This window comes from Spermophilus citellus (genome assembly GCF_964194105.1).
Source record: "Spermophilus citellus genome assembly, chromosome: 17".
NCBI classification, from domain to species: domain Eukaryota; kingdom Metazoa; phylum Chordata; class Mammalia; order Rodentia; family Sciuridae; genus Spermophilus; species Spermophilus citellus.
The window spans coordinates 76,759,430-76,787,127 of record NC_138199.1 but is presented as its reverse complement, the minus strand read 5'-3'; the positions used below and the strand labels follow the sequence as shown (position 1 = coordinate 76,787,127).

General features: G+C 45.1%; 1 protein-coding gene across 5 annotated transcripts in view; it reads right to left on the bottom strand.

Moving 5' to 3' along the window:
• RPTOR (regulatory associated protein of MTOR complex 1) overlaps window positions 1-18,503 on the bottom strand; it is a 332,026-nt gene extending 313,523 nt beyond the window's left edge. For 3 of the 5 annotated variants that reach the window (XM_081272392.1, XM_081272393.1, XM_081272395.1), the window contains exon 1: window positions 17,522-18,503. In XM_081272392.1, the coding sequence (XP_081128518.1) occupies window positions 17,522-17,683 (162 nt within the window). In that variant the 5' untranslated portion in view covers window positions 17,684-18,503. The remainder of the gene's footprint in view (window positions 1-17,521) is intronic. The other 2 variants (XM_081272394.1, XM_081272396.1) reach the window with 2 other exon arrangements.
• Between the last annotated feature and the right edge of the window lie 9,195 nt (window positions 18,504-27,698).

Below are 27,698 nucleotides of genomic sequence, written 5' to 3'. Positions count from 1 at the left end.
CTTCACAAGTATTACCCCCACTAAATCCCAACACTGCACCATAAGGCAGGCAGACTAAGACCCAGTTTGCACATGTGAACACTAAGGCTAGAGCAGACAGCTAGAGGGCCACAGAGACAGCCTGGACCAAGGTCAGCCACACGCCAAAGTACATCTCTTAGATTAAAAAACTCTGCAATCCTCGGAAAAAGTTCAAGACAATCCACCTCTACATCAGGAGAGCCTTTAGAAACCACAAAAGCTGCACCCTGAGAATTAACAGGGAGCAGTGTGGGCACTAGGAGTCCAAGTTGTGGGGCACTAGGCTGGGACTCCTGGCTCTGTTACTTAATAGTAAAAGAATTCCTAAGGTTGGCTGCCCTCTCTAAACAACCTCGGGTTACTCGACTCTAACAAAAGCCTGCTAGTGCTGGACTAGATAGATGGATCCATGCCGAGAAATGTTTGCAGATATGAAACGGACACAGAGTGCAGAGTGAGATGGCTCTGAGAACTGAGCCCCTTGCCCACCTCCACCCGCAGCGCAGCTTCCCCTGCCTTCCTGTGTCTTTAATCTTTCCCCTCTGCTGGCTCCTTCACAAGGAAGCGTTTGTTTACTGTGGCCTCCTGATACCCACCACTGTTGGGAGGGGGCTGTGCCAACCCTGCCCTCCCCTTGCCTCCTAAACAACTAGTTATTTCCCAGCAATCAGCTTCTACTAAACTACATACTCCATAAAAACATATGTAGCAAAATCACCAAAAGCACATGGTTAAGTCATGCAACAAATGGTTACAAAGTTTCTACTATGTGGCAGACACTTCCCAGAAGTGCTACACACCTGGGAGAGAGCCTTCATGCTTTTTCTACCAGGCTGCTTGCAGCGCTGGCCTTGCAGAACCCAACTCCACGCCACGCTGGGAAAAATGCAGATGAGTGCAACTACCTTGAAACAGATCAGTGGAGTTCACTGAGGCTGAGTGCATGTCCCAGCACCCAGCCTTCTGCTCCTACACTTTTACCTAGGAGAAATCAGTGTGCAGGTTCCCAAAGGATGCATAGAAGAAGGGTCACTGCGGTACAGTCCTAACAGCATACATGCTAGACACACAGGAGAGGCCAGCCCGGGCTGTAGACGGTGGATGGCACACTGAGCTGAGAGTGAGCATCTTACACAGTGCAGCAAGTGAGTCACGAGGTTCAGGGGAAAGGACCGGACTGGTGACTGGGGAAGGCACAGAAAAGCCAGGAGGCTGCAGGCTGTGCCTCCGCCTGGCGGCTGGTTCCCAGTGTGCTCCCTCTGTAGCAATTCATAAAGCACTTGCCACGCGGGAGGTGTTCTTGCCAAACCCAGGTACTTAGGGTCCCTTAAGGTAGACTCTCTTTAAAAAAAAGCATAAAACCAAGTCTGACAAATATCAGGATCTCAAGAAAAATCAAAAGATAAGCCCCTTCCTTAAAATGTTTACATGTTTTAGTAAATCTCATTTAAGTGAATATGATCATCGTCTCCCACAAACGCGTCCCGTCTTACCCTGGACCCCATGCACCCCAGCGCCCCCTCTACACTCCAACCAGCCAACCCCTCCTCCCTCGAAGTGCAGCCAGGTTCTCCCTCCTTCAGGGAAGCCCTGTGAGCAGGGGTTCCTCTTCTGAAACCTGGTTCAGATGCTGCTGTGCCCTGCAGGGCTGAGTGATGTAACAACCCTGCACAACTCCGAAAGCGTCTCAGGATCAGAACACTGTGGCAGATTCACTAGGCTGATCTGCAGCGTAGTTTATAATTCCTTTCAGGGTTACGAACTGGGTCTATACCTTCACATTCCCACAGAGGAAATGGTACAGCAGAGGCACTTACAAAGAAGTCAATAAGTAAAGCAAGAAGAGGTCAATACCCAGCTGCACAACAAAACAGTTGGAGTGCCGGCAATGGCCTAGCATTTACTGGCACCTGCATTCTTCCACAGGCAAGAATGCAGGACCTAGAAGACTGCCTGGCTCCAAACCTGTGCTCCACCCTCCACCAGGTAGGTGACCCTTAGCAAATAATTTAACCTCCTTGCCTCGGTGTCCTCAGTGTAAAAGTAGCTGATAGGACTGCTATAGCAGCTAAAGGGACTGTTGTATGGAAAGCCTAAACGATGCCTGACAAAGGATGTACTACCTCAAACTACACCAAGCTTACTAGGACCCTCCAGAAGCAGGAAAGATGGTAAGAGCTAGCTAGTGTGGGGGACAATCCAGTTCTCTTCCTAGCATACATCTTATTGTAATGTCTCAGCTCTTACGAGGGCAAGGATATCAAAAAGGTATAGTCAGAAGAGCTGGGGGTGAGGTCAGGTGCAGTGGCCGTGCACGTAATCCCAGCTACTCCAGAGGCTGAGGCAAGAGGATGGCAAGTTCCAGGCCAGACTCAACTACTTAGCAACAAAACCCTGTCTCAAAAGAAAACAGAAGCCAGGCGAGGTGGTGCACGCCTGTAATCCTAGCAGCTGGGGAGGCTGAGGCAGGAGGATCAAAGCCAGCCTTAGCAAAAGAGAGTCACTAAGCAACTCAGTGAGACCCTGTCACTAAATAAAATACAAAATAGGGCTGGGGATGTGGCTCGGTGGTCGAGTGCCCCCGAGTTCAATCTCCCATACCCCACACAAAAAAAAAAAAAGAAAAGAAAAAGGTCTAGGGATGTAGTTCAGTGGTAGAATATTTGCCTAGTGTGCAATATTTGCCTAATATACCCAAGGCACTGGATTTAATCCTTAGCACCACAAAAGAAGAAAAAGGAAGCCAGGCACAGAGGTACACACCTATAATCCTGGCAATTCAGGAAGCTGAGGCAGGAGGATCACAAGTTCAAAGCCAGACTAGGCAACTTAGCAAGAACCTGTCTCAAAATAAAAAATAAAAAGGGCTGGATGGGCTCAGTGGTTAAACACCCCTTGATTCAATCCACAGTACCAAAAAAAACAAAGAAGAAACTACTAAAAATATATACAGTCAACTTTTCATATCCTAAAATTCTGCATCCATAGACTCAACCTTCCAGGATCAAAATATTCAAAAGAAGGCTGGGGATATAGCTCAGATGGTAGAGTGCTTGCCTTCCACGCTCAAGGGCCTGGGTTCAATCCCCAGCACCACAAAAAAAAAAAAAAAAAAAAAAAAAAGAAAAGAAAAGAAAAAAAGAATATATTCAAAAGAAACATCTCTATTGAACATGTACAGACATTTATCCCATCATTATACCCTAAACAATGCAGCTGAATAATTATTTACATAGCCCTTACATTGTGTTAAGCATCGTAAGTAACACAGAGGTGATTCGAAGTACACGGGAGGATATGTGTGGGTGATTTGCAAATACTACACCATTCTATGTAGACTGAGCTTCCTTAGAGTTTGGTACCCACACAGCAGGGGGTGGTCCTGGAATCAATCCCCCATGATCCAACTACATTCAAAATTGCCCACACAGTATGACCCTGATCTTGGGGAGTGGAAAGTCCTGGTTCTCTAACAACATCCATTTGTTATATGGAATACATAACTGAGTGCTGGGGTGGTAGCAGTGCTGATGATAAGAAACAAAGCCAGGTCGAGCCACACAGTAACAGGAGCTGTGGGAGAAGCACCAGAAGCAGCATCTCCTAGGAGGCCTTGGGAGAGAAGGTGAGGCCTGGCTCTGGCTCTCACCCCCTGCCTCTGTTCATTCTACTCTCTTCCATGTACTGCCTCAGAGTTCCTCTGTCCACCCTCACACTCAGCTGCCAGGGCCACTCACACCCTGCCTCCTGATTTGTGTCCACATCTTCCCTAGGAAACTGATACTGCCTGAAGAGCAGGAGCTGTTGGTTGGGGGTACAGCTCAGTGGTATAGCATGTACCTCGTCCACACAAATCCTAGCACACACACACAAATCAGGAAGTATTCACCAATGTATCTACCATGGTGCTTGGCACACAGCAGGTTCTCAATAAATAGTAGCTAAACTAAATTCCACAAGTCAATTTTTGAAAATTAACTGACCTTTTCCTGTGTTACTCCTCCTAAGTACAGAGATTTTCATCTCCCCCACCATGCACTACCCACTACACCAGCGGGGGGCTCAGGCAGGTGCCCTGTGCACAACAGATACCAATGAAGTCCAATAAGCAGAACTCCTTAATCATCACCTTGTCAATAAACGGCCTATGGATAATTGCTGCACTGTGCTTCCACTTGACTTTTTATAACGATATGATTTTTCTCTAATAAAAATTCCTCAACGCCATAACCATATCTTATATCCTTTTATGTCCCACACCGCCCCAGGTTCTGTCCCAGACTTTATATGTAATGGTCCTATGATGTTCACAAAAGCAGTGATCTTAGGACTGGGGTGGTGGCTCAGTGGTAGAAGAGCACTTGCCTATGATGTGTGAGGGACTGGGTTTAATTCTCAATGCCGTATATAAGTAAATAAATATTATTAAATAAAGGTTCATCCTCAACTAAAAATATGTATATTTTTTAAAAAAGTGATCTTCCCACAAAACACTGACAAACCCCAATCCTCACCCTGTAACAGTGCAGGTGTGTGCACTTCACTGTACATACATTTACCTCAAACATCAATACAAATAAATATCAACTCCTTAGTGGTTTGATTTCCCAAGAGGCATGGGTTATGATTCAGAGACTTCTGTGCACGTCAGCTTGAGCAAGTGAGTAGATGAGGACCTTGGAGTGGCTTCTCACTGGCAAGGAAGGACAAGGCAAGCACAAAAGGGGAAGAGCAGAGCGTGCCCTGTGGGAAAGGCTGCACTAAAGCTATCTCTGTGCTCCAGGTTCCCAGCATGGAGTGAGCATCCACAAACGCAGACCTCTCCATGAGACCTCTACTACTGAGGTTCTGCCAACAATGCGCCCTGCCAGGAACAAGGCACAAACCCAACGCCCAGATCACGGCTGCCAGATTCCACTCTCCACTAACAGGAACTGGCCTCCTTGGGGAAAAGGCAGATTCCAGGACTGAGCAGAAAATGCACAAGGTGAGCCTGGAACTTCCAGCTGCGCAGAAGTAAGTACGTGCTCAACACTGGCATGACATAAGGGCAAAGGAGATCCCCACTAAGCAAGAAACGTCAGTAATGGCAGTAATGAATCAAAAGACCAAAGGTGAGACTATTGAGACCAAGCAACATGTTTTCTGGTACAATGCTCTGAAAACTACTACACACTGCTACCCAAAATGCGAACCTCAATCTGAAGATGAGGAATTGGGGACATTCTACAAAATGAACCCTTTAGAAGCATCAAAGTCTACAAATTCATAAGACAGAAAGTATAGCAGTGAAGTCAGGTGCCTGGCACACACCTAGACTTGGGAGCTACTTGAGAGGCAATGGCAGGAGGTTTGCTAAAGCACGAAAGTCGGAGACCAGCCTGGGCAGCACAGCGAAATCATATCTGGAAAGGAAGAGGAAAAGAAAAGCAGGGCACCCCGGTGGGTCTGAGGATGGGAGAGGACAGAATAAGGGGCTGGAATTTATTATAGGTGGAAAGTTCCAGAGACGGTAACTACACAGTGCTCTACATCCAAAGGATCCCCCAAAGGGGATCCTGATCGTGGACTGGATTATCTCAGGTGTTCACTACAGGACAGAAAGCTGGCCCACCACACCCAGCATCATAAATGCACCCAGTGACACTGAACTGGGGGGTGCCCTCAACAGGGACACTGGGCCCCAGCTCCTTCTTTTCACTGCCCAGCAGTTCTGGTGAAGCAGCTTTGCTCCTCCGACGGCTGCAGCCATGGTGTGCTTCCTTGCCTCAGTCGTAAAAGCATGGAGCCAGCTGACTGTGGACTGGATTATCTCAGGTGTTCACTACAGGACAGAAAGCTGGCCCACCACACACAGCATCCTGAATGCACCCAGTGACACTGAACTGCACAAGAAAGAGCTAAATGGCACCCCTTGCCACAGTAGGGAAAATCAAAGTCAGAAAATTTTTAAGAAATTGTAGATTCAAACAGGTTACATTTCAATTTAAAAGATTCTATACACTAAGACTAAGCCTGGAAGAGGACAGAATTGGTAATAAAAGGACATTATTGGTCAAACAGCAACATTTTAATGTGAACTTCAATTTACTAATAGTATTAAATATCAATGACAGGAAAGGGAAACAAGGAAAACTACCCCACTTACAATGGCCTCAAAAAAATAAAAAATAAAATACCTGGGAATCAACTTAACAAAGGAGGTGAAAGGCCTCCACAGCGAAAATTACAGAACGCTAAAGAAAGAAATTAAAGAAGACCTTAGAAGATGGAAAGAACTACCTTGTTCTAGATAGGCAGAATTAATATTGTCAAAATGACCATTCTACCAAAAGCACTATACAGATTTAATGCAATTCCAATCAAAATCCCATTGACATTCCTCATAGAAATAGAAAAAGCAGTCATGAAATTCAACTGGAAAAATAAGAGACCCAGAATAGCTAAAGCAATCCTTAGCAAGAAGAGTGAAGCAGGTAACATCGCTATATTTAAACCATACTACAGAGCAATAGTAACAAAAACATCATGGTATTGGCACCAAAATAGACTGGTAGACCGATGGTACAGAATAGAGGACACAGTATGATGGCTGGGTAAAATTAAAACCTGTTATCAATGACTGTCTCCTCACCAGCTGTTTCCTGTTCTGCCTCTAAAGGTACAAAAATTCTCTACAGAGTCACACCTTCCAGTGCCTGACAAGTTCAAGGTTTAACAACTTGTTATGACATCAATGCATATTGATTAGACAAAGGCACCAAAAACACACTGGAGAAAAGATAGCCTCTTCAGGGGCTGGGGATGTGGCTCAAGCGGTAGCGCGCTCCCCTGGCATGCGTGCGGCCCGGGTTCGATCCTCAGCACCACATACCAACAAAGATGTTGTGTCTGCCGAGAACTAAAAAATAAATATTAAAAATTCTCTCTCTCACTCTCTCTTTAAAAAAAAAAAAAAAAGATAGCCTCTTCAACAAATGGTGCTGGGAAAACTGGAAATCCATATGCAACAAAATGAAATTAAACCCCTATCTCTCACCATGCACAAAACTCAACTCAAAGTGAATCAAGGACCTAGGAATTAAACCAGAGACCCTGCATCTAATACAAGAAAAAATAGGCCTAAATCTCCATCATATTGGATTAGGCCCCAACTTCCTTAATAAGACTCCTATAGTACAAGAATTAAAATCAAGAATTAATAAATGGGATGGATTCAAACTGAAAAGCTTCTTCTCAGCAAAAGAAACAATCAGTGAGGTAAATAGAGAGCTTACATTTTGGGAGCAAATTTTTACCACATGCACATCAGATAGAGACTAATCTCTAGTGTATATATAGAACTCAAAAAAACAAATAACCCAATCAATAAATGGGTCAAGAAACTGAACAGATACGTCTCAGAAGGTGATATACAATCAACCAACAAATATAAGAAAAAATGTTCATCTCTAACAATTAGAGAAATGCAAATCAAAACTACTATAAGATTTCATCTCACTTCAGTCAGAAGGACAGCTATTAAGAGTACAAACAACAATAAGTGTTAGCGAGGATGTGGGGGAAAAGGCACACTCATACATTGCTGGTGGGACTGAAAATTGGTGCAGCCAATATGGAAAGCAATATGGAGAATCCTTGGAAAACTGGGAATGGAACCACCATTTGACCCAGCTCTCCCTCTCCTCAGTCTATACCCAAAGGACTTAAAAACAGCATACTATAGGGACATAGTCACGTCAATGTTTATAGAAGCACAATTCACAATAGCTAAATTGTGGAACCAACCTAGATGCCCTTCAGTAGATGAATCGATAAAGAAAATGTGTTATATACACACAATGGAATATTATTCAGCATTAAAAGAGAATAAAATCATGGCATTTGCAGGAAAATGGATGGAGTTAGAGAATATAATGCTAAGTTAAGTTAGCCAATCCCAAAAAACCAAATGCCAAATGTTTTCTCTGATTTAAGGATGCTGATTCATACCGTGGTGGGGAGCGGGGATTCGGAGGATCAGATGAACTCTAGATAGGGCAAAGGGGAGGGAGGGGAAGGTAGGGGGCATGGGGTAAAAAAAGATGGTGAAAGGAGATGGATATAATTACCCTAAGAACATGTATAAAGACACAAATGCTGTGAATATACTTTATATACAACCAGAGACATGAAAACTTGTGCTTTATATGTGTAATATGAATTGTAATGCATTCTGCTATCATATATAACAAATTAAAATTTTTTTAATTTTTAAAAAATATCAATGACAGGGCTGGAACTGGAGCTCAGTGGTGGAGTGCTTGCCTTGAAAGTGTGAGGCACTGGGTTCTATCCTTAGCACCACCTAAAAATAAATAAAGATACTGTGTCCATCTCAATTTAAAAAAAATATATTAATTAAAAAAAATGACAAATGTCTTGGTTTTTATAACTGCACTGGGGTTACATAAGAGAATGACATGTTCTTAGGAGACATCCATATTTAGGAGTAAAAAGAGACAATGTCTCCAACGAACTCTTCAATGATTCAGGGAAAAAATACGTTTTCACATATGAAAATGGAGACTCATAAATCAAGCAAGATAAGAGGTAATCAACTGGTGAATCTGCCTTAAGAGTATAAGGAAGTTCATTATGCTATTCAACAAACTTGTTTTTTTTTGGGGGGGTACTGGGAATTGAACTCAGGGTACTCAAACACTGAGCCACATCCACAGCCCTATTTTGTATTTTATTTAGAGACAAGGTCTCACTGACTTGCTTAGTGCCTCACTTAGTAGCTGAGGCTGGCTTTGAACTCACTATCCTCCTGACTCAGCTTCCTGGGACTACAGGCATGTACCACGGCGTCCGGCCCAATAAATTTTCTATAAACTTAAAATTACACCAAAATTTGCTGAGGTTGTAGCTCAGAGGTAAAGTGCCTAGCATGCATGAGGCAAAGGGTTCGATCCTCAGCACCACATAAAAATAAAATATATTGTATACACCTATAACTAAAAAATAAATGTTAAAAAAATTTTTAAAAATTACACCAAAATTTAAAAATACAAAATGGTACTAGTCAAGAACAAAAATCATCTGAACAAAGTATGATGGCTGGGTAAAATTAAAACCTGTTATCAATGACTGTCTTCTCACCAGCTGTTTCCTGTTCTGCCTCTAAAGGTACAAAAATTCTCTGCAGAGTCACACCTTCCAGTGCCTGACAAGTTCAAGGTTTAACAACTTGTTATGACATCAATGCATAATCCAATAATTTACCAAGAATGGCATTTTTCTATGTATTTAATTAAAAGAAAAAGGTTCAAACTTCACCCCGCTCAAACAGAGAGACCTCAGTACCCTTCTGGTGTGTTTGGAGTAAAGGTGGAGAGTCAGCAACCTGGAGTCACCACCCACATGTAATCCACACACCACCTTGTTAAGACTGTAGCTTTAGCATCCTACATGGCGATAATGAGGAGGAAGCATTCATATCCATTTCAGGACTCTTCTACAGCACATTGCTCAAAATGGAAAATGGCACATTTTCGTAAAGCAGGGTTTTTTTAATCTAGGTGGATGGTTTTCTTTCACTCCTGAGACTCACCCGAGACACACTAAGAAAAGTTCACATTTCAAGTACAATGAAGAGAGTGACAAGACCACCAGATGGTCAATGTCCCCCTCCCAAGCTCTGTCCACTCTTTAAGCCCCACATTCTGACCAGACTCCAATGATTCTACCTTCTCCATGTCCTGTCCTCCGGCCTTACTGTGATTGCCTCTTTTCGGGTTCAGTGACCTCTCACCTGGAACACCACAGCTCCCTCTCCTCTTGGGATCACCTCTCCCCAAAGCCTCCACTCTACCCATAGCCCCTGAGGACAAAAATCATATTTGGCATTCCCCAGTTTACACCTAGAAGCAGCTCCCCAACCACAAGCACATTAAGTCATTGGTTACTGAGCTTACTTTATGTTCCACAAAAGTACAACTCAGATGACCTCCTACTTGACATAGAACCAAGGTGCTCCTGGTAATAGCGTCACTCTCCCTGCAGACATCATGACCAACACACGCATCAGTGTACTATGATTAGCTGCTGGCTTGTCTCTGTCCTCCTGGGCACAGCATGCTGCAAGTGAAGTAGAGACTTCTGTCTGCCTCCTCACCAGATTGGGTCAATTCTCCTCCACTCAAAGATCCTACTGGGTAGCAAGCAGTGATATCCCATTTGGACACAGTGGAAGTCTGGAGGCCCTGCCTGCACTGTAAGGCTACATGGCAGGCAATGCCTCTCCAAGACACTGACTCTCCGGAAAAGCACTCCCAGCTCCAAGTCTAAAGCCCCCAACAGTTACGCAGACAAAGAGAGAATGGAAAGAGTACAAATTATTAGGTCTTCTGGGCTCCAATCTAATGTCAGTTTCAGTCACTGTCTGACATTTTGGCCAACCACCTCATCTCCTCAAACCCTACCGCTTGGTCTACATCTGATGCCCACTCTTTTAACCATGCTTACAACTCTCAAACTTTTGCCAGCGGCCCCTTTACACTCTTAAAGATTCCTGGAGGGGCTGAGGTTGTGGCTCAGTGGTAGAGTGCTTGCCTAGCATGTGCAAGGCTCTAGGATCTATTCTCAGCACCACATACAAATAATTGAATAAAATAAAGATCCATCAACATAAAAAAAAAAAAAAAGATTTCCGGAGACCCCCAAAGACCTTTTTTTCATGAGTTAATATTTATCATCATTTTCCATGTTAGAGGTTAAAACAAAAAAAATTGATTCATTAATTCACTTAAAAGTAACTCTATTAAACTCATTATGTATCAAACAATATCTCTATGCAAAAAATATCTTCAGAAAGTGCTAGTGTGGGCTGGGGACATGGCTCAGCAGTAGAACACTTGACTAGCACACACAAGGCTATAGGTTCAATCACCAATGTTTTTTGTTTTGGGGGGTTTTTTGGTGCTAGTGAGCTAAGTGGCACTGCTACATTCTTCCAAATCTTTTTACTATGTAACTTCAGAGAATACAGCTGGGGTGGCTGGGGTTGTGGCTCAGTGGTAGAGCACTTGCCTGGCATGTGTGAGGCACTAGGTTCAATTCTCAGTACCACATATAAATAAATAAATTAAATAAAGGTCCGTCAATAACTAAAAAAAATTTTTTTTTAAAGAAAGACAATACAACTGAATTCTAACATTTGCTTCCACATTCAATTTGTTATGATATGCTATTTTGGTTGAAGTATAGGAAGAAAATCTGACCTCACAAAGAAAGACACATGGTTAGAAAGGGCAAGAGTATCAGAGTGTCCAAACAACTAAGAGCATTCTCCTTTGATTTTTATCAACATTGTGTGAGAGTTTCTTAAACTTTTGTTGCAACATCTATCAATGTGAAAGCCTATCAGTGAATAGTAAAATCCACTGGTCTAACTTTGAATGGATTACTTGCCTATGAATAATTTTGCATTTTCATGGATTGGTCATTCTGAAATACTGGTTTGCTGAATCATGCAGATGTTTTCAAATGTGGACATAATTCATTATACACCAGTCAAAAAATCACATGCATGGGCTGGGGTTGTGGCTCAGTGGCAGAGTGCTTGCCTCTCACATGTGAGGCACTGGGTTGGATCCTCAGCACCACATAAAAAATAAAATAAAAACAAACAAAATAAAGATATTTTAAAAGTTACATGTATTAATATCACCATGTTGTCATCATAAGAGTCTTTAAGTATCAGGGAGTTGGGGGGCTCACAGGAAGAGATACAAGTTTTCCAAAACTCTAATTGTCATTTGAAAGCTCAAATTTTCTCATTGGCAACAAATATTGCCAGTTGTTTTTCTTAAAGTGACAGTTCACTTGCTCATATCTGAACATGTGCCTGTCAACTGCCAACATTGATGTCCAGAGCAGGCCTGTCAGCCCTCCTTTGGGGCACCTGGTATCCAGGGAAGCAGGAGCTGGCCTGCAGCCTCAGCTCCTCCTCCAGACAGCCACTGGGCTCACATGTAGCAGAAAGGTCATTATGCCAAGAATTGAAAGGTTGTGGGCTCCAGAGTCGAGATTTAGTAAAACTAATTATTTTCACTGCTTTATTAATGATATTCTCACATGAAACTAGAATTTTCTTCACTGTGAGTGCATGGCAAAGAAGACAGGAACCACGGCTACAGTTTGCACTGCTGCCTGGAGTCGTGCTAAGACACCACAGTCTGATTCACTGTCACTTTTGCACCATCAGTGCCAGAATGGGCAGGGTGTAAAGACCAATAATGTCTTCTGTTACCATGAGACAGTCCTGACGCAGAGCCCTGGGAGCACAGGGAACACTCTGCAAGTACACTGGGCTAAGCTTGGTCTCCAGCATCATTCCCAGTCTGCTTAACACTGGTCTCCCATTTACTTCCATGTCACCATCACCGCCTAAATTATTCTCCTAATGTATCCTGTTTGAGAGCCCATAAGCTCTCAGCCTTTTAGTTGAAAGATTACAACCATTTGGGGGGTTAGATTGTGGCTCAGTGGCAGAGCACTTGCCTAGCATGTGTGAGGCACTGGGTTAGATCCTCAGCACCACATAAAAATAAATAAATAAGGTATTGTGTCCATCTACAACTAAAAAAAAAAAAAAAAAAGAGAGATTATGACCATTTTGTATTTTGCTTTTTTCCAACTAGGCTTTGTTTCTGAAGTTCTGCTTCCTCTCAGTGCCAGCCATATAACCTAGTGACTTTAGGCAAGCCATTTAAATCAAAGCCTTAGTTTCCTCATCAGTAACAGAGATCATGATCCCTAAGTAACTAACTACAATAATGTTGAGCCTTAAGAGATGTAATCTGTGTGGAAGTCGTTTGTACACTGCTCACTTTTCTATCAGTACTTTTTTATTTTTTGGTAGTACTGGAAATTGAACCCAGGGCCTCGCACATCTGGGCAAGGGCTCTATCACTGAGCCACATCCCTTTTTATTTTTTTATTTTGAGTCAGGAACTTATTATGTTGCCAGGCTGGTCTCAAACTTGCAACCCTTGCCTCTATCTCCTGAGTCACTGGGATTACAGGGTGGCCACCATGTCTGGACCCTTCAGTATATTTTTGCTGCATCCCTACTATGCACCAAGCACTGTATTGTAGACTAACATAGAGTAGGAAGCATGGAGGATGTCAGGGAAATTTAGTGATCACAAATGGCCATAAGTGTCTGGGTAGCTGCTTCAGATGGGGCAACCAGGGAGGAGGAGTCAGGTGTGCAAAGATCCAGAGGGAAGAGCATCTCAGGTGTCACTATCCAGGAAACAGAAAAGGCAAGTAGGCGGCAGACTTTGTGTCTGGAAGACTTTGTGAGCCAGGAGAAGAGTGTGCACTCTGCCCCAAACTCTTAGGAAGCCAGAAAAACACCAGGAAGGAAGTAACAGAATCTGATTTAAACCTTTAGAAGACCACTATGTGCAGTGCAAGAATCAGAATGTACCTGCAGTCATCCAGACAAGAGATAGTGGAGCTTAGGCTGGGAACACGGCAAGGACACAAAATAAAGGAATATATGTTTTGGGGGTAAAGGTGATAGGATCTACAAATGAAAATGGAGGGTGATGAGGAGAAAGCATCAATGATAAACTCTAGATTTACAGCTTGAATAACTGAATGAATAGCAGTGTGGCATGTTATGAGGGGGATCCGAGATGGTGATGAAGTCAGAGCATCATGGGCATGCAGATGGCATTGAAATCACGGCCCTGATGAGGCTGCCACTCATCAGAACTAGCCAGTTAGGTGTCAAACAATAAAGGAAACTGAGGAAGAATCCAGAGTTTCAGGGAGACACTGAGGCCAAGTGAGTAAAGAACTGTACGAGGGACAGAGTGGTCAACTGCGTGGAAGGCTGCTGAGAGGTCACATAGGTTAAGACAGTGAAGGGGGCTGGGATTGTGGCTCAGTGGTAGAGTGCTCGCCTAGCATGTGTGAGGCCCTGGGTTCAATCCTCAGCACCACATATAAGTAAATGAAATAAAGATATTGTGTCCAACTACAACTAAAAAATAAATATTTTTAAAAATTTTAAAAAAATAAAAAAGACAGAGAAGGGACCTTGATTCAGCAACAAACAATGACCACATAAAGAGCAGTCCCAGGGGCATACAACAGAGCCTCCCAGAGCAGCTGAGGGGAGGGTGCAGGGCGAGAGAGAGAGGCAGGGAGATGTAGTACCACTCAGAAGAGGGCCTACCTCGGGACTGCCCATGTGCTGTTTCTTGAATGTGTCCTCTCTGCCTTCTCCAAGCAAGGTTTATGCTCACAGGATGGCCACAAAGCAGCGCCCCTGAGCCTAGACACATGCAGACAGAAAACGTGGGCCAGTGATCCTGCCCACATGCACACACATTTGTGAACACACATGCCCAACATGCATGTAAAGGGCATGTTTATCAACGGTCCCACACACATGCAGAGTGTGTCAATGGTTTATTTCAGAGCAACAGTTTTCAGGCCTCCCTGATTCCATCCCACATCTTCCAGGCACAAGATCCATCTGAAACCAATTATCCCCATGCCCACTTTCCAGTAGGAAAACAAACTGTAATAACTATAAATTACTGTAGCAAAACACACATGGGGGAGATACATATATTTATGTACCTGTTTAGCCACGAGTTATGAATGATTCATTTTGAACTGTAATTTATGTACGTCTAGTTATTTATAAATTACAAGCCAAAACACTGTTAATACATGTATGCATCATTCACTATACACAGAATTAACCAAACAACAAACTAATTTGACAATGACAATATCAAACTAATAGTAACTTAGCAATTAAAATGTGATAATAGAAGTATCTGAAAACCAGACTGACTAAAAACAAAGACAAGCAATCCTAGTTGAGAATGAACATGTGCCATAGCTGGAAGGCTGGCAGATGCTGAGGGGCAGGAAAGTCTCTTGGGGTCATTAGTCAACTTTGGTGAAGCTATAAATTTAGGAATCTGTAATAAGGACACTAACCAGGACACAGTATCTAAGCACTAACACATATATAAAAACTATACAGAATCCACATCAGTCTCAGGAAGCAGAAACTGAGCTTGCACACAGGGCAGTGAACAGTCACCAGGAAGTGGTACCTGCAGCTCCTCATACAGCACAAGCAGATCCACAGGTGCTGCTTTACAAAGGCCCTGCTCCATCAGGTTGAAGGAGCCCCAGCACAGGTTGGCCAAGAGGCGGGCTGCTCACAATGGCCAGAGTTAGACCAGCTGCCAATCATTGCAATGATAGAGCAGAAGTCATACATGGGTAACCCACTGGACAAAAACTGCCCCACAAATAGGGTTTGTTCTGCCTGTAGTGTACAACTGCTTTGTTTTATAATATCTGAATTAGTAGCTAAGATTTCAAAACTGGAAAACTTCACATTATTTAAAAAAAAAAAAAAAAAAGGCTAACCAAGGCCCAGCTGCCCCTTTAGCTATGACACATAAACTCCAGAGCCGCAATGTTCCCACCTTCCAAAAAATGATCATATACCACATCAGACATCTGCAGCCATTTACCTTTGAATCTGTGCTATTATTCTTCTTAAATCTGGCTTGTTTCATTCATTCATGCTACCTTCCTTCAAACTCTTAGTATTATTTGGATTTGCAACCTTTGTCCTAGCAGGGCATGCTGAAAAGTTCTCATGGTCTACCTGAGGAAAGAGACTACAAGAACTCTTTAAGACACCAAACTCTCACGTAGCTAAAAATGTTAGCTGTTGATTTTCTGCTTCATTGCAAAGGTCACAAACAGCAAACCTTCTCACCTGCTCTTTTCTAAATAGCAATCTTGGTAGTTACTAAGATTCACAGAATCCTTATTTTTCTTAATAAGAGCTTCTGAGGGGATGTTGACCATTTATATAAATTAATGTTTAAACTAAAAGATCGAAAATATATCCATTAATCAGTTTTGAAAAAAAGTTTGAGCATAGGTTTAATGTAGCAAAAGGAACAACATTTCAAAAGAATGACATAAGCCCATCTCCCTTGCCCCAAGCCTGTCCCCATTGCCTCTCCCTTCTGTTCGTGTCCCTCCCCCAATTTCATTAAAGATTTCATGAAATGTTAAAAAAAAAAAAAAAAAAGAATGACATAAGAAGGCTCTTTGAGTAGAACAGGAAAAAATTAAAGAGTTGCTTTAAAATAAATTGCTTTCCATATATGCATAGCAACCACAAATGTTTTTAACTATATAATTAGTACTAAAGATGTCCAGAAGATAGACTTATACAGCCTTTCACAATGACCAACTTTACTCTTTAAACTGCTTTTGGATGAAACAAATTTTCCTAACCTTTCAAAAGTAAGCCAAAACAACAAATGAAGCACTGGTTAACAGTGAGTGACTGAGCCAGGCTCAGTGGCGCACACCTGTAATCCCAGCATCTCGGAAGGCGAAGGCAGGAGGATTGCGAGTTCAAAACCAGCCTCAGCAAAATCGAGGTGCTAAGCAACTCGGTGAGACCCTGTCTCTAAATAAAATACAAAATAAGGGTGGGGTTGTGGCTCAGTGGTCAAGTGCCCCTGTAAATTTTCAACATCATATACTAAAAAAAAAAAAAACAATAATCCTCTATAAAAATATACATAAGCCTAGAGCAAGTCACACACTGTCAGACTAGCTTTTCCTTTTATACCACTGAAATGTTCACACAAATAAAAGCAACTTAAAAGAAAACAAACCATAAAAAGACATATTATAAGTGTACATAGGTGAGATATATTAGCACTCTTTTGCTTTGGAGACCAGGGAATAGGTAAGGGTTGGTGAAAGGCAGATTCAACAAAATTGACTGTTTCTTTCCTACCTACCACCTACCTGTAGTCACTGTCCACAATCCAACACCATGAGAACTCCTAAGACCTAGACCCAAACGCTAACCCACCACACCCCAGACTTCCACTGGAGAAAATGCGTCCAAGTTATAGCAACAAAAAAGCACATATAGGGAGTAAAGTTTAGAAGACTAGGATGAAGCTCACTGCAACTTTAAAAGAAGTTTGCATTAATTTGTTACCAGTTAAACCTTTTGCAGTAGTCTCCCAGTTTCCTGGCGTAACTGTACCAAACTTCTGCACTTCACCCCACTTAACACTACATGGGTGAAAAAATTTTTTTTCCAAGTTGTCTTTCTTCTAAGTATTAACAGCAAAAAGTATATCAAAGAACATGTAATACTTGCAAAGCTGTATATTTTAATTTGCTTAATTTTTATTGTCTGAATTAAAATTTCGTTTCCATCCAGTGAATATCAGCTAATCAAAATAGCCTTTCCCATTTTCAACCAAAAACTGGAATCAAATAGTTTTTGCTCTTTGGTCGGTTTGCAACACGGGTGGGGGGCTGGGGGAATAATACTGACACTTTCTCAGCGACACTCATTCTAAGTCTGAACTTTCTTCCCTAGAAAAACTACCAAGTGCAAGGGGTGCCGTGAGAATCCACTTACCCGATCCTTCATCCTCCAACTCTGAGCTAAGGATTTGGAGCCTTCGATTTTCTCGCAGTGCCTCTTTTTCATAAAAGCCAGAGGCAGGTTCCAATCTGTAAGATCGGCCTCGTCTTCCTCCCCGAGTCCCAGAAGCGGCGACTGCAGCATCTCGGACTCCATCAGGGGGGGAGGGGGTGGGGGAGTCCTTGGCAGCAAGCGCTCGAGAACCTCCAGCCTTAAAAACTAGTGTGTACCAGGATCACTGAAATAAGATACAGAAACAGGGGGGGGTGGGAAAAGAAATGGATGGAGAGTTTGCGGAGATCCTTATTCAGCAAAAAGTCCGGGACCCTTTCTCTTAACTCTGCGCGGGAAGTCGAAGTGGGGAGGGAAGAGCCGGTGGCAAGTGGGACAGCCCAAGGAGCTCCGCACAGACACACGCACACCGGGGTCCCAGGCGGCGCCGGCTGTCCGAGGCTCTCAGCTCCCGGAGGGGCTGCGAGCCCAGCTGTCAAGGGCCGAGGGCCTCCAGGCCTCGCGATGACCCCGCTCTCGGCCTCCAACGCCTCGGCAGACCCGAGGACAGGGACCGGCAGGCCGCCCGCCCTTGGTGCGGGTTCGCCGACTGCGCCAACCGGACCGAGGCCTCCGGGCGAGGGGAACAGGTTCGGCGCGCCTCGGGTCTCGCGCGAGCAGTCTCAGCCCTGCGGGTCCCGCACTCGCCGGAGCTGCTGCGGCAGGAGCCAGGACCGGCCCATCGTGCTCGCCTGCGGCCGGCTCCTCAGCCCCGGGTCCCCGCGGCCTGGCTGGCGCTGGCCTTCGGCCCCGTGGCTTTCTCCTGCCGGAGGACGAGTCCCGAGAAGCGGGCGACACCGACCTGCGAAGAGAACGGGCAACCTGGGCTTGCTGCGCTAGGGGAGTTTTGCCCTCTGGCTTGGAGCTACAGTGAAACTCCTCTCATCAGCACATCAAGGAGGACGCCATATTGCCAAGGCCCGGCGTGCACCGCGGTCTACGGCGTGGCCGGCGGGCCAAGCCTCTGGGAGCGTTCTTGCCGCGCTTCCCAGAACGCGGGCGAGTATCCGGAGTTCCCATCCGGTTACCCTGGTTACCGCGGTGCCACTTTCGTTGGTTCACCGCAGATATGGGCTGCGAAAGTCAGTCGTACGAGTGAAACTATGTCCGTTGAATTACTTCTTTTAAAAAGGTTTTTATTATTCAGATGGAGGTACACGCTTCTAAATTAAATGAATCGACTACCTTGCTTCTTCCAGGTTTTGAAAAGGAAACGAAAGCTTCCGAAAGAACCATTGATAATATGATAAAAAATTATTTTTGGCACACGGTATCCCACAGTATCGATCATATTTTTTAAATTTTTCCATAGGAAACCAAATGAAAAAAATTGTATAGGACGCAATTTTTTGTTTAATCCATTTTATTTTCTGAGCAGTTTATTCTTATTTTGATACAGCTTTGCATGTGAACGATGGAAGCTGTAGATTTGTGTGCATGGAGACAAGTCCCTTGGGACTTCATTTTTCTGTTTCAATTCAGTCAGCTTTGCTAGAACTGTGCTAGTACAGCGGGGAATATAAAGCCACATGCAACAAGCAGTCCTGCCTTGAATAACCAGGATGCCTAGGGAAAGGCACATAGAGCCACTGGATAGAGCCTCCTCTCTGCAGGCTTTGGTGCCAGGTGGATTGAAGGGTTGGCTATATTGTTTTCCAACTCCATGACCCTTAACTAGCTCAGAAATGTTTCTCAAACTCCAGAATGTGGATAATACTACCCATCACGAAGGATAAAATTAACTGGTGAAGGTGCTTACTGTATAGTGAGTGCCAGGCCAGTGTTACGCTGATGGGCTCTATGATTACCGTGCAAGCACCCCCATGAGTCTGGCTCATCTAAGGCCTTAGGCAGGTCTCTAACAGGTACCATTTCTCAAGGTGGTCTCCCTGGTTTGGACACATTCTGGTTCACAGAATGTGACAGGCCCTGTCAAAATCCTACTGTGCCCCTTTCCACATGAGAGTGAATGCTGCAGTTCCAGCCTATAACAAGTGGTTAATGAAAGTTCCTGCATTAATTACCATTTCAAATATTCATTTAGTTATACATCCCACAGAGCCAGATTCTACCATTTGAACTCAGGGCAATGCATCAAAACACCAGAGGGGGCTTCACCCTCCCTCCCCTGCTTTCTGTTGGCAGAGGGAATAGCAGCACAGTCAGAGCAGAGGCTTCTGGGCTGCAGGGTCCCAGAAAGACCCTATTCTCACCAAAAACATGAAAATAACTCCTGCCAGTGCCTCCTCATCCTGCCCCTCCCTATCTTGTAACCCTGCAGCAGGTACCAGTGCAGGCAAGGGCCCTCCCTTCAACCTTGGCTGCAGGTAGCTCTGCCCCAGCCACTTTTGCAAGAAGCCACAGCTACAGCAAAGCAATTCCTCTATTCCTGCCAGGTGTGGTGTGCATGCCTCTAATCCTAGAGACTCGGGAGGCTGAGGCAAGAGGATCACACTTTTGAGGCCAGCTTCAGCAACTTAGCAAGACCCTGTTTCAAAAGTTTTTTTAAAAAAGCTGGGGATTGGGCTGGGGATGTGGCTCAAGCGGTAGCGCGCTCGCCTGGCATGCGTGCGGCCCGGGTTCGATCCTCAGCACCACATACCAACAAAGATGTTGTGTCTGCCGAGAACTAAAAAATAAATAAATATTAAAAAAAAAAAAACCCTGGGGATTTAGGGCTGGAGTCATGGCTCGGTTGTAGAGCACTTGCCTGGCATGTGTGAGGCCCTGGGTTCAAGCCTCAGCACCGCATATCACATATAAATAAATAAAAGATCCATTGACAACAACCAAAAAAAAAAAAGAAACTGAAGATTGATATGTGTGTGTGTGTGTGTGTGTATGTATATGTATGTGTATATATATATATATATATATATATATATACACATACATACACACATGTCCAGAGACAGGAAGGAAAAGCACCCTGACTCCGCGCCGTTCTGAGGATTGAACCCAGGGTCTTGCATCTGAGATGAATCCCCAGCATCTCAGATGCAAGACCCTGGGTTCAAGCCTCAGAATGCCACGGAGTCAGGGTGCTTTTCCTTCCTGTCTCTGGAAAGCCATTTCCTCTGTTTCCTTGCCTGTAAATGCTGTGACTTTGGGAGAGCCACCTACTGCATTAGGTGTTTAGGTGAAGGTAGTAAGTGAACCTGTGAGAGTCCAAACATGGCAGATGGTCAGGATCACCCAGAAAACTGTTTAAAAATAAACATGCCCAGACTCACCCCAGAACCCCTGAATGGGGGGGAGCAGGAAGACAGGAATTCAGGGTCTGGATTTTCTATTCAGGTAATACTCATGATAGTGTAAACCACCCAAAGAATGAGGAACATGAAGAAGGTTAATTTCTAAGGGTATTTCTGGTACAAACTGTGATTCAGGTAAAACCCAGGAAGGGGCTCGTGAGAGCTCAGTCCCCAGCCTGAAGGTTGAGGAAGGGGCTTGACAGCTGGGTGTTTGGGCTCATTCCCGTCGTCCCCGCCACTCAGGAGGTTGAGGTGGAGGATCACTTGAATCCAGGAGTTGCCTTGGCAGCAAACAGGACCCCATTTCAAAAAAGAAAACAAATGGGGGCTTGGCCTATGGCATCATGATTTTCAAGAAACCCCCTTCCGGTGTGTCTTGGATGCTTCTATTTAGACTCCAGAAAAGTCCTTGGAGGAGCACCCCAGCCTCTACAGCCAGTGACAGGCTGTAGATTTAAGTGCTGACATTTCTCGCCTGGGTGATCCCTGCCCCACGGTGCATGCTGTCAGCTGGCTGCTTGGGCCTGCCGTCCAATTTCCATGTCTCCAATTCTTCACAAGCAAGGACATCCACTTCCATTAGGCCTCTAAATGAGATAATTTAATCCTGAAAACAAGTGTTATGAATCTCAGAAAAAGCAAAAAGCCCAAACTGATTCAAGCCATGAAAATGGGGGAGGGTATTAATGATAACCTGCTCCTTGAGTCTCTTACACTCACTTCCCAAGACATGCATGCTCCTAAGCATGTTCACAAGCCAAGTGCCCCTGAACCATCCCACCAGTGGACAACAGGTACAGGTCCTGGGCTTGGGAGGGAGAAGGGGCTTCCAGGCCCAGCTCTGATCCAGACTAGCAAAATAACCCTCCACCTGCCTGATAGGGGCAGAGACCTCATCTTACAATATGAAGGTAGGTCCATGACCCCTTCCAGCCCCCAAACCCAGCAGCTTGGCAACCAGAAGCAACAAAAGACAAGAGACAAATAAAAGAACCGGAGAGTGTTGGTCACATACAACAAGATCGGGGAAAGTGGCAGCAGGAAAAGAGTAGGCCTCAATGGCCCAGGTAAACAGCCTTTTCCAGAGGCCGAGGGGTTCTGGATGTGCACAGCCTCCAGGCTCAGCCAGGACAGGGAGGTCTCTTCTCAGGACGAGGCCCCGGCAGGCAAGGTGCTCCCTTTGCCGGCAGGCTGGGAGAGATCTGTCCTCCAAGACTGCAGGTTCTCTGCTAGATCAATCAAGGGCACTGAATGTGATTTGTCATCAAGAATGAGGAGCAAGACTGGAGGTCGGGAAAGTCAGAAGCCCAGTGCTCCCTGAGCTATGGCTCTCTGTGCAGGGAGACCAGCCAGCTCCAGCCCCTTCCAGAGAAATCTGTGCTTAGTGTTAAAGAGACCAAAATAGACAGAAGCTACTTTGCTTTTGTCTGAGTGTCATGACTCTGTTTTTAGCAAAATTTAAACTACCCCTTGCCAGGTCAGATGTTTTGTTGACAACAAAGTGAGAAGATGGGGGGTGGAAGTAATGGGTCTCAGCGTCACCTCCAGTCAGAAACCCAGGCTGCCGGTCTCCCTTTCTCTTTTTCCTACCGGTAAAAATATGGTGATGTTTATGTATGTGATTTTCACCCTCTACGTTGTACCTGTCTATTTTATTTTTACAATGAGCACGTAGGTTTGGACAAGCAGAAATAACATTATTCCCATTTTTTGAAAGAGGTCACCCTCACCAGCATGGCGCCTCTTGTTGGATGAATTGAGAGCTGTTGCATAGTCCCAGCCTCAAAGAGCCACAATAGGACCAAGCCAAGAAGGAAGTGCACCAGGCAAGGGAGCAGAGGCAGCTCGGCCCAGCTCCGTCCTTCCCACCCACGCTGAGAGCTCTTTGGTGGAAGGTGGTGAAGTGCCTCTGTGGGAGCTCAGAATTTGGAGCAAGACACAAGAGCAAGAAACTCCAAGAGAAGGTGCCCAAAGACCAGTCCTCACTGAGTCTAACTTCCAGCCCAGGTACCCTGACCAGTTATAAGGGTCCCATCCCCAAGACTTTGTGGATCAGACACCCCTGTCCCCAACCCTTAGGAACTCTGTGGAGGAAGAATGGAGGTCGGCGCCCTTCCCAGGTGTAGACTCCATGAGCAGCGGTAACCTTCCTCCCCCAGGACACTTGAGGTGGAATCACAAAGACAGGTGTCGGTGCTCACTGCAGGCAGGGTTCAGACAAGAGAAAAAAGCGGGGAAAGAAGGATTTTATGATCGAGACTATATTGAGAGAATTTGTTATCTGATAAAGAAATGCAAACTGAATTTTTATGATGTTTTATTTTAATAGTGTTGCCTACAATAAGAGTATACCTTTATGAAAATACAAATGATATGGCCATCTCCTCTTAACCCCTCGCTTGTTATTTTACGTAGTGTTTACAGGTCAGTGACTCTCAAGAACTGTGCTGAACACGAGATCCCGGGAGACAAGGCTCACCCAGCCGTCGCCTCTGCCGTTCATGGGGAGATTAGAGAAACAAGCCTGTAAGTGAGACATTAAAAACCTAATACTTGGTGAGTGTGGATGGGAAGCCAAGTCCTTTTAGTGAGAATTAACTCACTTAATCCTTCCTATAATCCCATGTAAAAGCTCCCATTTTAAGAGGCTGGCTGTGGCTTGGTAGCCGAGTGCTTACCTAGCCTGTGCAAGCCCTGGGTTCCATCCCCATGCAGCAAGAAACAACAAAACTTCCATTTTAGATCCACTTTATCATTAAGGAAGCTGAAGCATAGAAGATTAAATAGCTTTCTCGAGACCCTTCGACTTGTGGGGGCTAGGCGAAGGTTCCAGTCAGACCAGTCTGGGACTAGCTAGGCCCAAGCCCTCACAGTGGGCAGCACAGGGTCCAGCATGGGGCAGGGGCTGCCTGTTGACAGCTGGGGATCCCACCAGCCCCTGCTCATACTGGGAGACACAGTCTAGGTTCAGATTCTTACTCTGGTGTTTCCTTGTCCTAGACTCTGGGAAAGGAACTTGACAGTGAAATTTTTAACTCGATCCCCACAGCACAGGCTGGAGATGTAGCTTGGTGGTAGGGCACTAGCTTAGCATAAGTGAGGCCTTTGGGGCTGGGAATGTGGCTCAGGCGGTAGCGCGCTCGCCTGGCATGCGTGCGGCCCGGGTTTGATCCTCAGCACCACATACCAACAAAGATGTTGTGTCCGCCGAGAACTAAAAAAATAAATATTAAAAATTCTCTCTCTCCTCTCTCTCTCGCTCTCTCTCTTTAAAAAAAAATAAAAATAAAAAAAGTGAGGCCTTTGGTTCAATGTTGAGGGCCACAGCCAAGTGGGGATGACACATGGCATTTTTGCCAGAATGGAGTGGTTGAGAGGTGAGATGATGATGGTTATGTTAAGCTGTGTATTCAATTGTATATTAGACCCCTGCTGTGCCCTGGCCTGCTACTTCAGAGTTCTCGCAGGGATTCCTGGGGAGTTCGCATTGGTTGGGGAAGGGATTTCCGGAGGAGGGATTGCCGGTTGGAGTGGTGTGTCCCAGGAGAAGGCCATGTGCGTGGTGTTTGTGGGAGTTCGGAAATAAAGTTTGTTCCTGCTTCAGTGGCTCGTGATTTGTGCCCAGCCAAACTGCGGCAGTTCAATTCCTCCATACCACCTTTTTGAAATTATATATATATATATATATATATATATATATATCCACAACACATCTTATTGTACCCATTTTACAGATGAGGAAACTGAGGCACTGGCGGATTAAGTAACATGCCCAAGATTACACAGCTAATATGTGGTGGAGCCATGATTCAAAACAGGTTGGCTCACGGCAGAGATTCTCGAAATTTGCTGTATATCAGAATCACCTGGGGAGCTTTTAACATTCCAGATGCCCAGGTTGCACCCATACTCACAAGCATGCTGCAGCATATCACCCTGGAATTCCCAGGCGATTCTATATGTGGGACCCAAGTCCTTGAAGTCTGTTTAGCCTTGTGTTACTCAGTGCAGGGAGCTGGTTTCCAGCCCACCTGGCCCTGGAGGAGGCAGGAGGACTGCTTCCGCAAGGACAAGAGTCACTCAAGCCATGGAGAGATGTGGTGCTGTGTCGCCTTTTCCAGGCTGTGCAGTGTATGTGGAGCTGTTGGTAGGGTTGTGCCAACAACTGAGAGGGGCTGGTCAGAGAGGGCCCATCAGAGGTGAAGTTGGGTTCTCTCTCGGTGATTCTGTGTCCTGGTTTCTTGAGACAGTCTGGTGTCCACCCACTGCTCTAACTTGACTATCAAAAGTACCTTATTACATCTTCAAAAATCTCCTGGTTTGGACCACCCACTCGTTATGCTGCTGTTACCCATTCTGCTGGGACCCTCCACTTTTTTCTCATTGCACGCGTCATTGGTCTGATTAAACACGTGTTTGTGTCAATGTCCCTTTCCACCTGCTAGATGGAAGCTCTTGGAAGTCAGGGACCACGTGTGTCTTGTTCACCACTTCTGCACAGCACACAGGGCCCAGCATGAGCACGCAGCATCACTAAGCGTCTCAGGCGAGGGGGACCCCAAGGAGCCACTGTTGGAGGCAGATTCAGGGTCAGAGAACAAGCATAAGCAGCATGGCCTGGACAGCTCAGACTGCACAAGGCACACTAATGACGTTTTCGGGCCACCACAGCTAGAAGTGACCCTTTGGATGGAGCAAGCCGTGGGGCAGACCTGAGGAGACTGCAGGTTTCCTTAGAAATTCCTAAAGCCACCCCAGAAAGAGGAGCTGCGCAGAGATTTTTGTTGTTGTTGTTGTTGTTCTAATTAGTTATACAGGACAGCAGAATGCATTTCATTCCGTTGTACACAAATGGAGCATAAACTCTTCATTTCTCTGGTTATACACAATGTAGAGTCACACCATTTGCTCAGTCATACATGCCCAGAGATTTAAAGGGTCATGCTAACCTGAATACTAAAAGAAGAGTGCAAACTGGATGATTTCCATAATCAGAGTAAATGACAAGGGCTAGGAGAACATCCTTGCCCATGAATATCAGAGCAGATCTGTCTCTGATTATGTCCCTGTTTTTTCAAGGTGTGCTGAGTGCTGGAACACCGACCCACAGCGTCATTTCTCACCACACCGTAGTTCAATAAGGCATCTGGGGACCTCTCTTCCCTTGGAAGTCTGCACCCAGCCAGAGGGAGCTCCCCTGGAAGGGAGCACAGAGCTTCTGTTGGTCAGGTCTGTGGCTAATGCCACTTCTGACTGAATTCTATTGGCCAGAACTCAGTCACATGGCCACTGCTAGCTGCAAGGGATACTGGGAAATGTAGCCTAACTATGGAGAAATTCAAATAAGATTTGCAAGATTTCTTTCTAGAAATTAAAGGGTCAAACAGGGCATATTCATTGGCTGCTATAAAAAATATCCCCACAAATCTGGGGCTGGGGATATTGCTCAGTTGTTACAGTGCTTGCCTCACATGCACAAAGCCCTGGATTCAATCCCCAGCACCACACACACAGATTCCCACAAAGGGAATGTCTTAGAATCACAGCCTTCTAAGTTCATAGTTGTAGAGGTGGGATTCAGAGGTCCGCCTGTCAGCAGGACCATGCCAGCTCCAGGTGACAATCCAGACTCCTTGCTTCTGGCGGTCCTTGCTGTTGTAGGTATCCTAATCACTGCCACCTCTGCCTCGTCGTCATCACATGGCTTCTCCTGAGCATCTCCCCCTCTGTGTCTCTCTCTTTTTTTTTTTTTTTTAGTACCAGGGGTGATTGAACACAGGGGCACTTTACCACTGAGCCACATCCCTAGCCCTTTTTATTTTTATTTTGAGACAGGGTCTCACTGAGTTGCTTAGGGCCTCACTAAATTGCTGAGGCTGGCTTTGAATTTGAGATCCTCTTGCCTCAGCCTCCTGAGCACCTAGGATTGCAGGAGTGCACTATTGGGCCCAGCGCCTCTCCTCTTCTTTTTTTTTTTTTTTTTTATAGAGAGAGTGAGAGAGGAGAGAGAGAGAGAGAATTTTTAATATTTATTTTTTTTTAGTTCTCAGCGGACACAACATCTTCGTTGGTATGTGGTGCTGAGGATCGAACCCGGGCCGCACGCATGCCAGGCGAGCGCGCTACCGCTTGAGCCACATCCCCAGCCCCCTCTCCTCTTCTTATAAAGACAGCAGTCAGGGCTGGGGATGTGGTTCAAGCGGTAGCGCGCTCGCCTGGCATGCGTGCGGCCTGGGTTCGATCCTCAGCACCACATACCAACAAAGATGTTGTGTCCGCCGAGAACTAAAAAAAAATAAATAAATATTTAAAAAAAAATAAATAAAGACAGCAGTCATGTTGGGTCCAGGGGCACCCTCGATCATCTTGGCTTGTACCTTACTTATGTCTGCAAAGACCCTGTTTGCACATGAAGCCGACATCACAGCCTGGTGTTTGAGCTTGGATGTGTATTGTAAGGAGACACAGTTCCACCCACAACAACCAAAAGGTATAAACTTTTTTCTGGGAATGGCACCCAGGGCCTCATGCATGCTAGGCAAGCAGTCTACCCCTGAGCAATGCCCTCAGCCCCAAAGACATGAACACCTTGAAGTTCCTGAGACACTTCCACAAGAAATCATTCAGTTTGCAAACACACCAGTGTGAGAGTCTGCCACCATCCCACCTTCTCAGAGCCCAGCGCCTAGGGTTTGCTTTCCTTCCTTAATTCTATTATCGGGATTTTTGCAAATTTGGTAAGTGAACAATGACGTCTTATTTCTGTTTTGCAGTGTCCCCCACGGGAGAGGTTCAGAAATTGCAAGCAGTGCTCAGAGCCACATCATCCACCATAGCTAAAGAAAGACGTGTCCTGGACAAAGGGC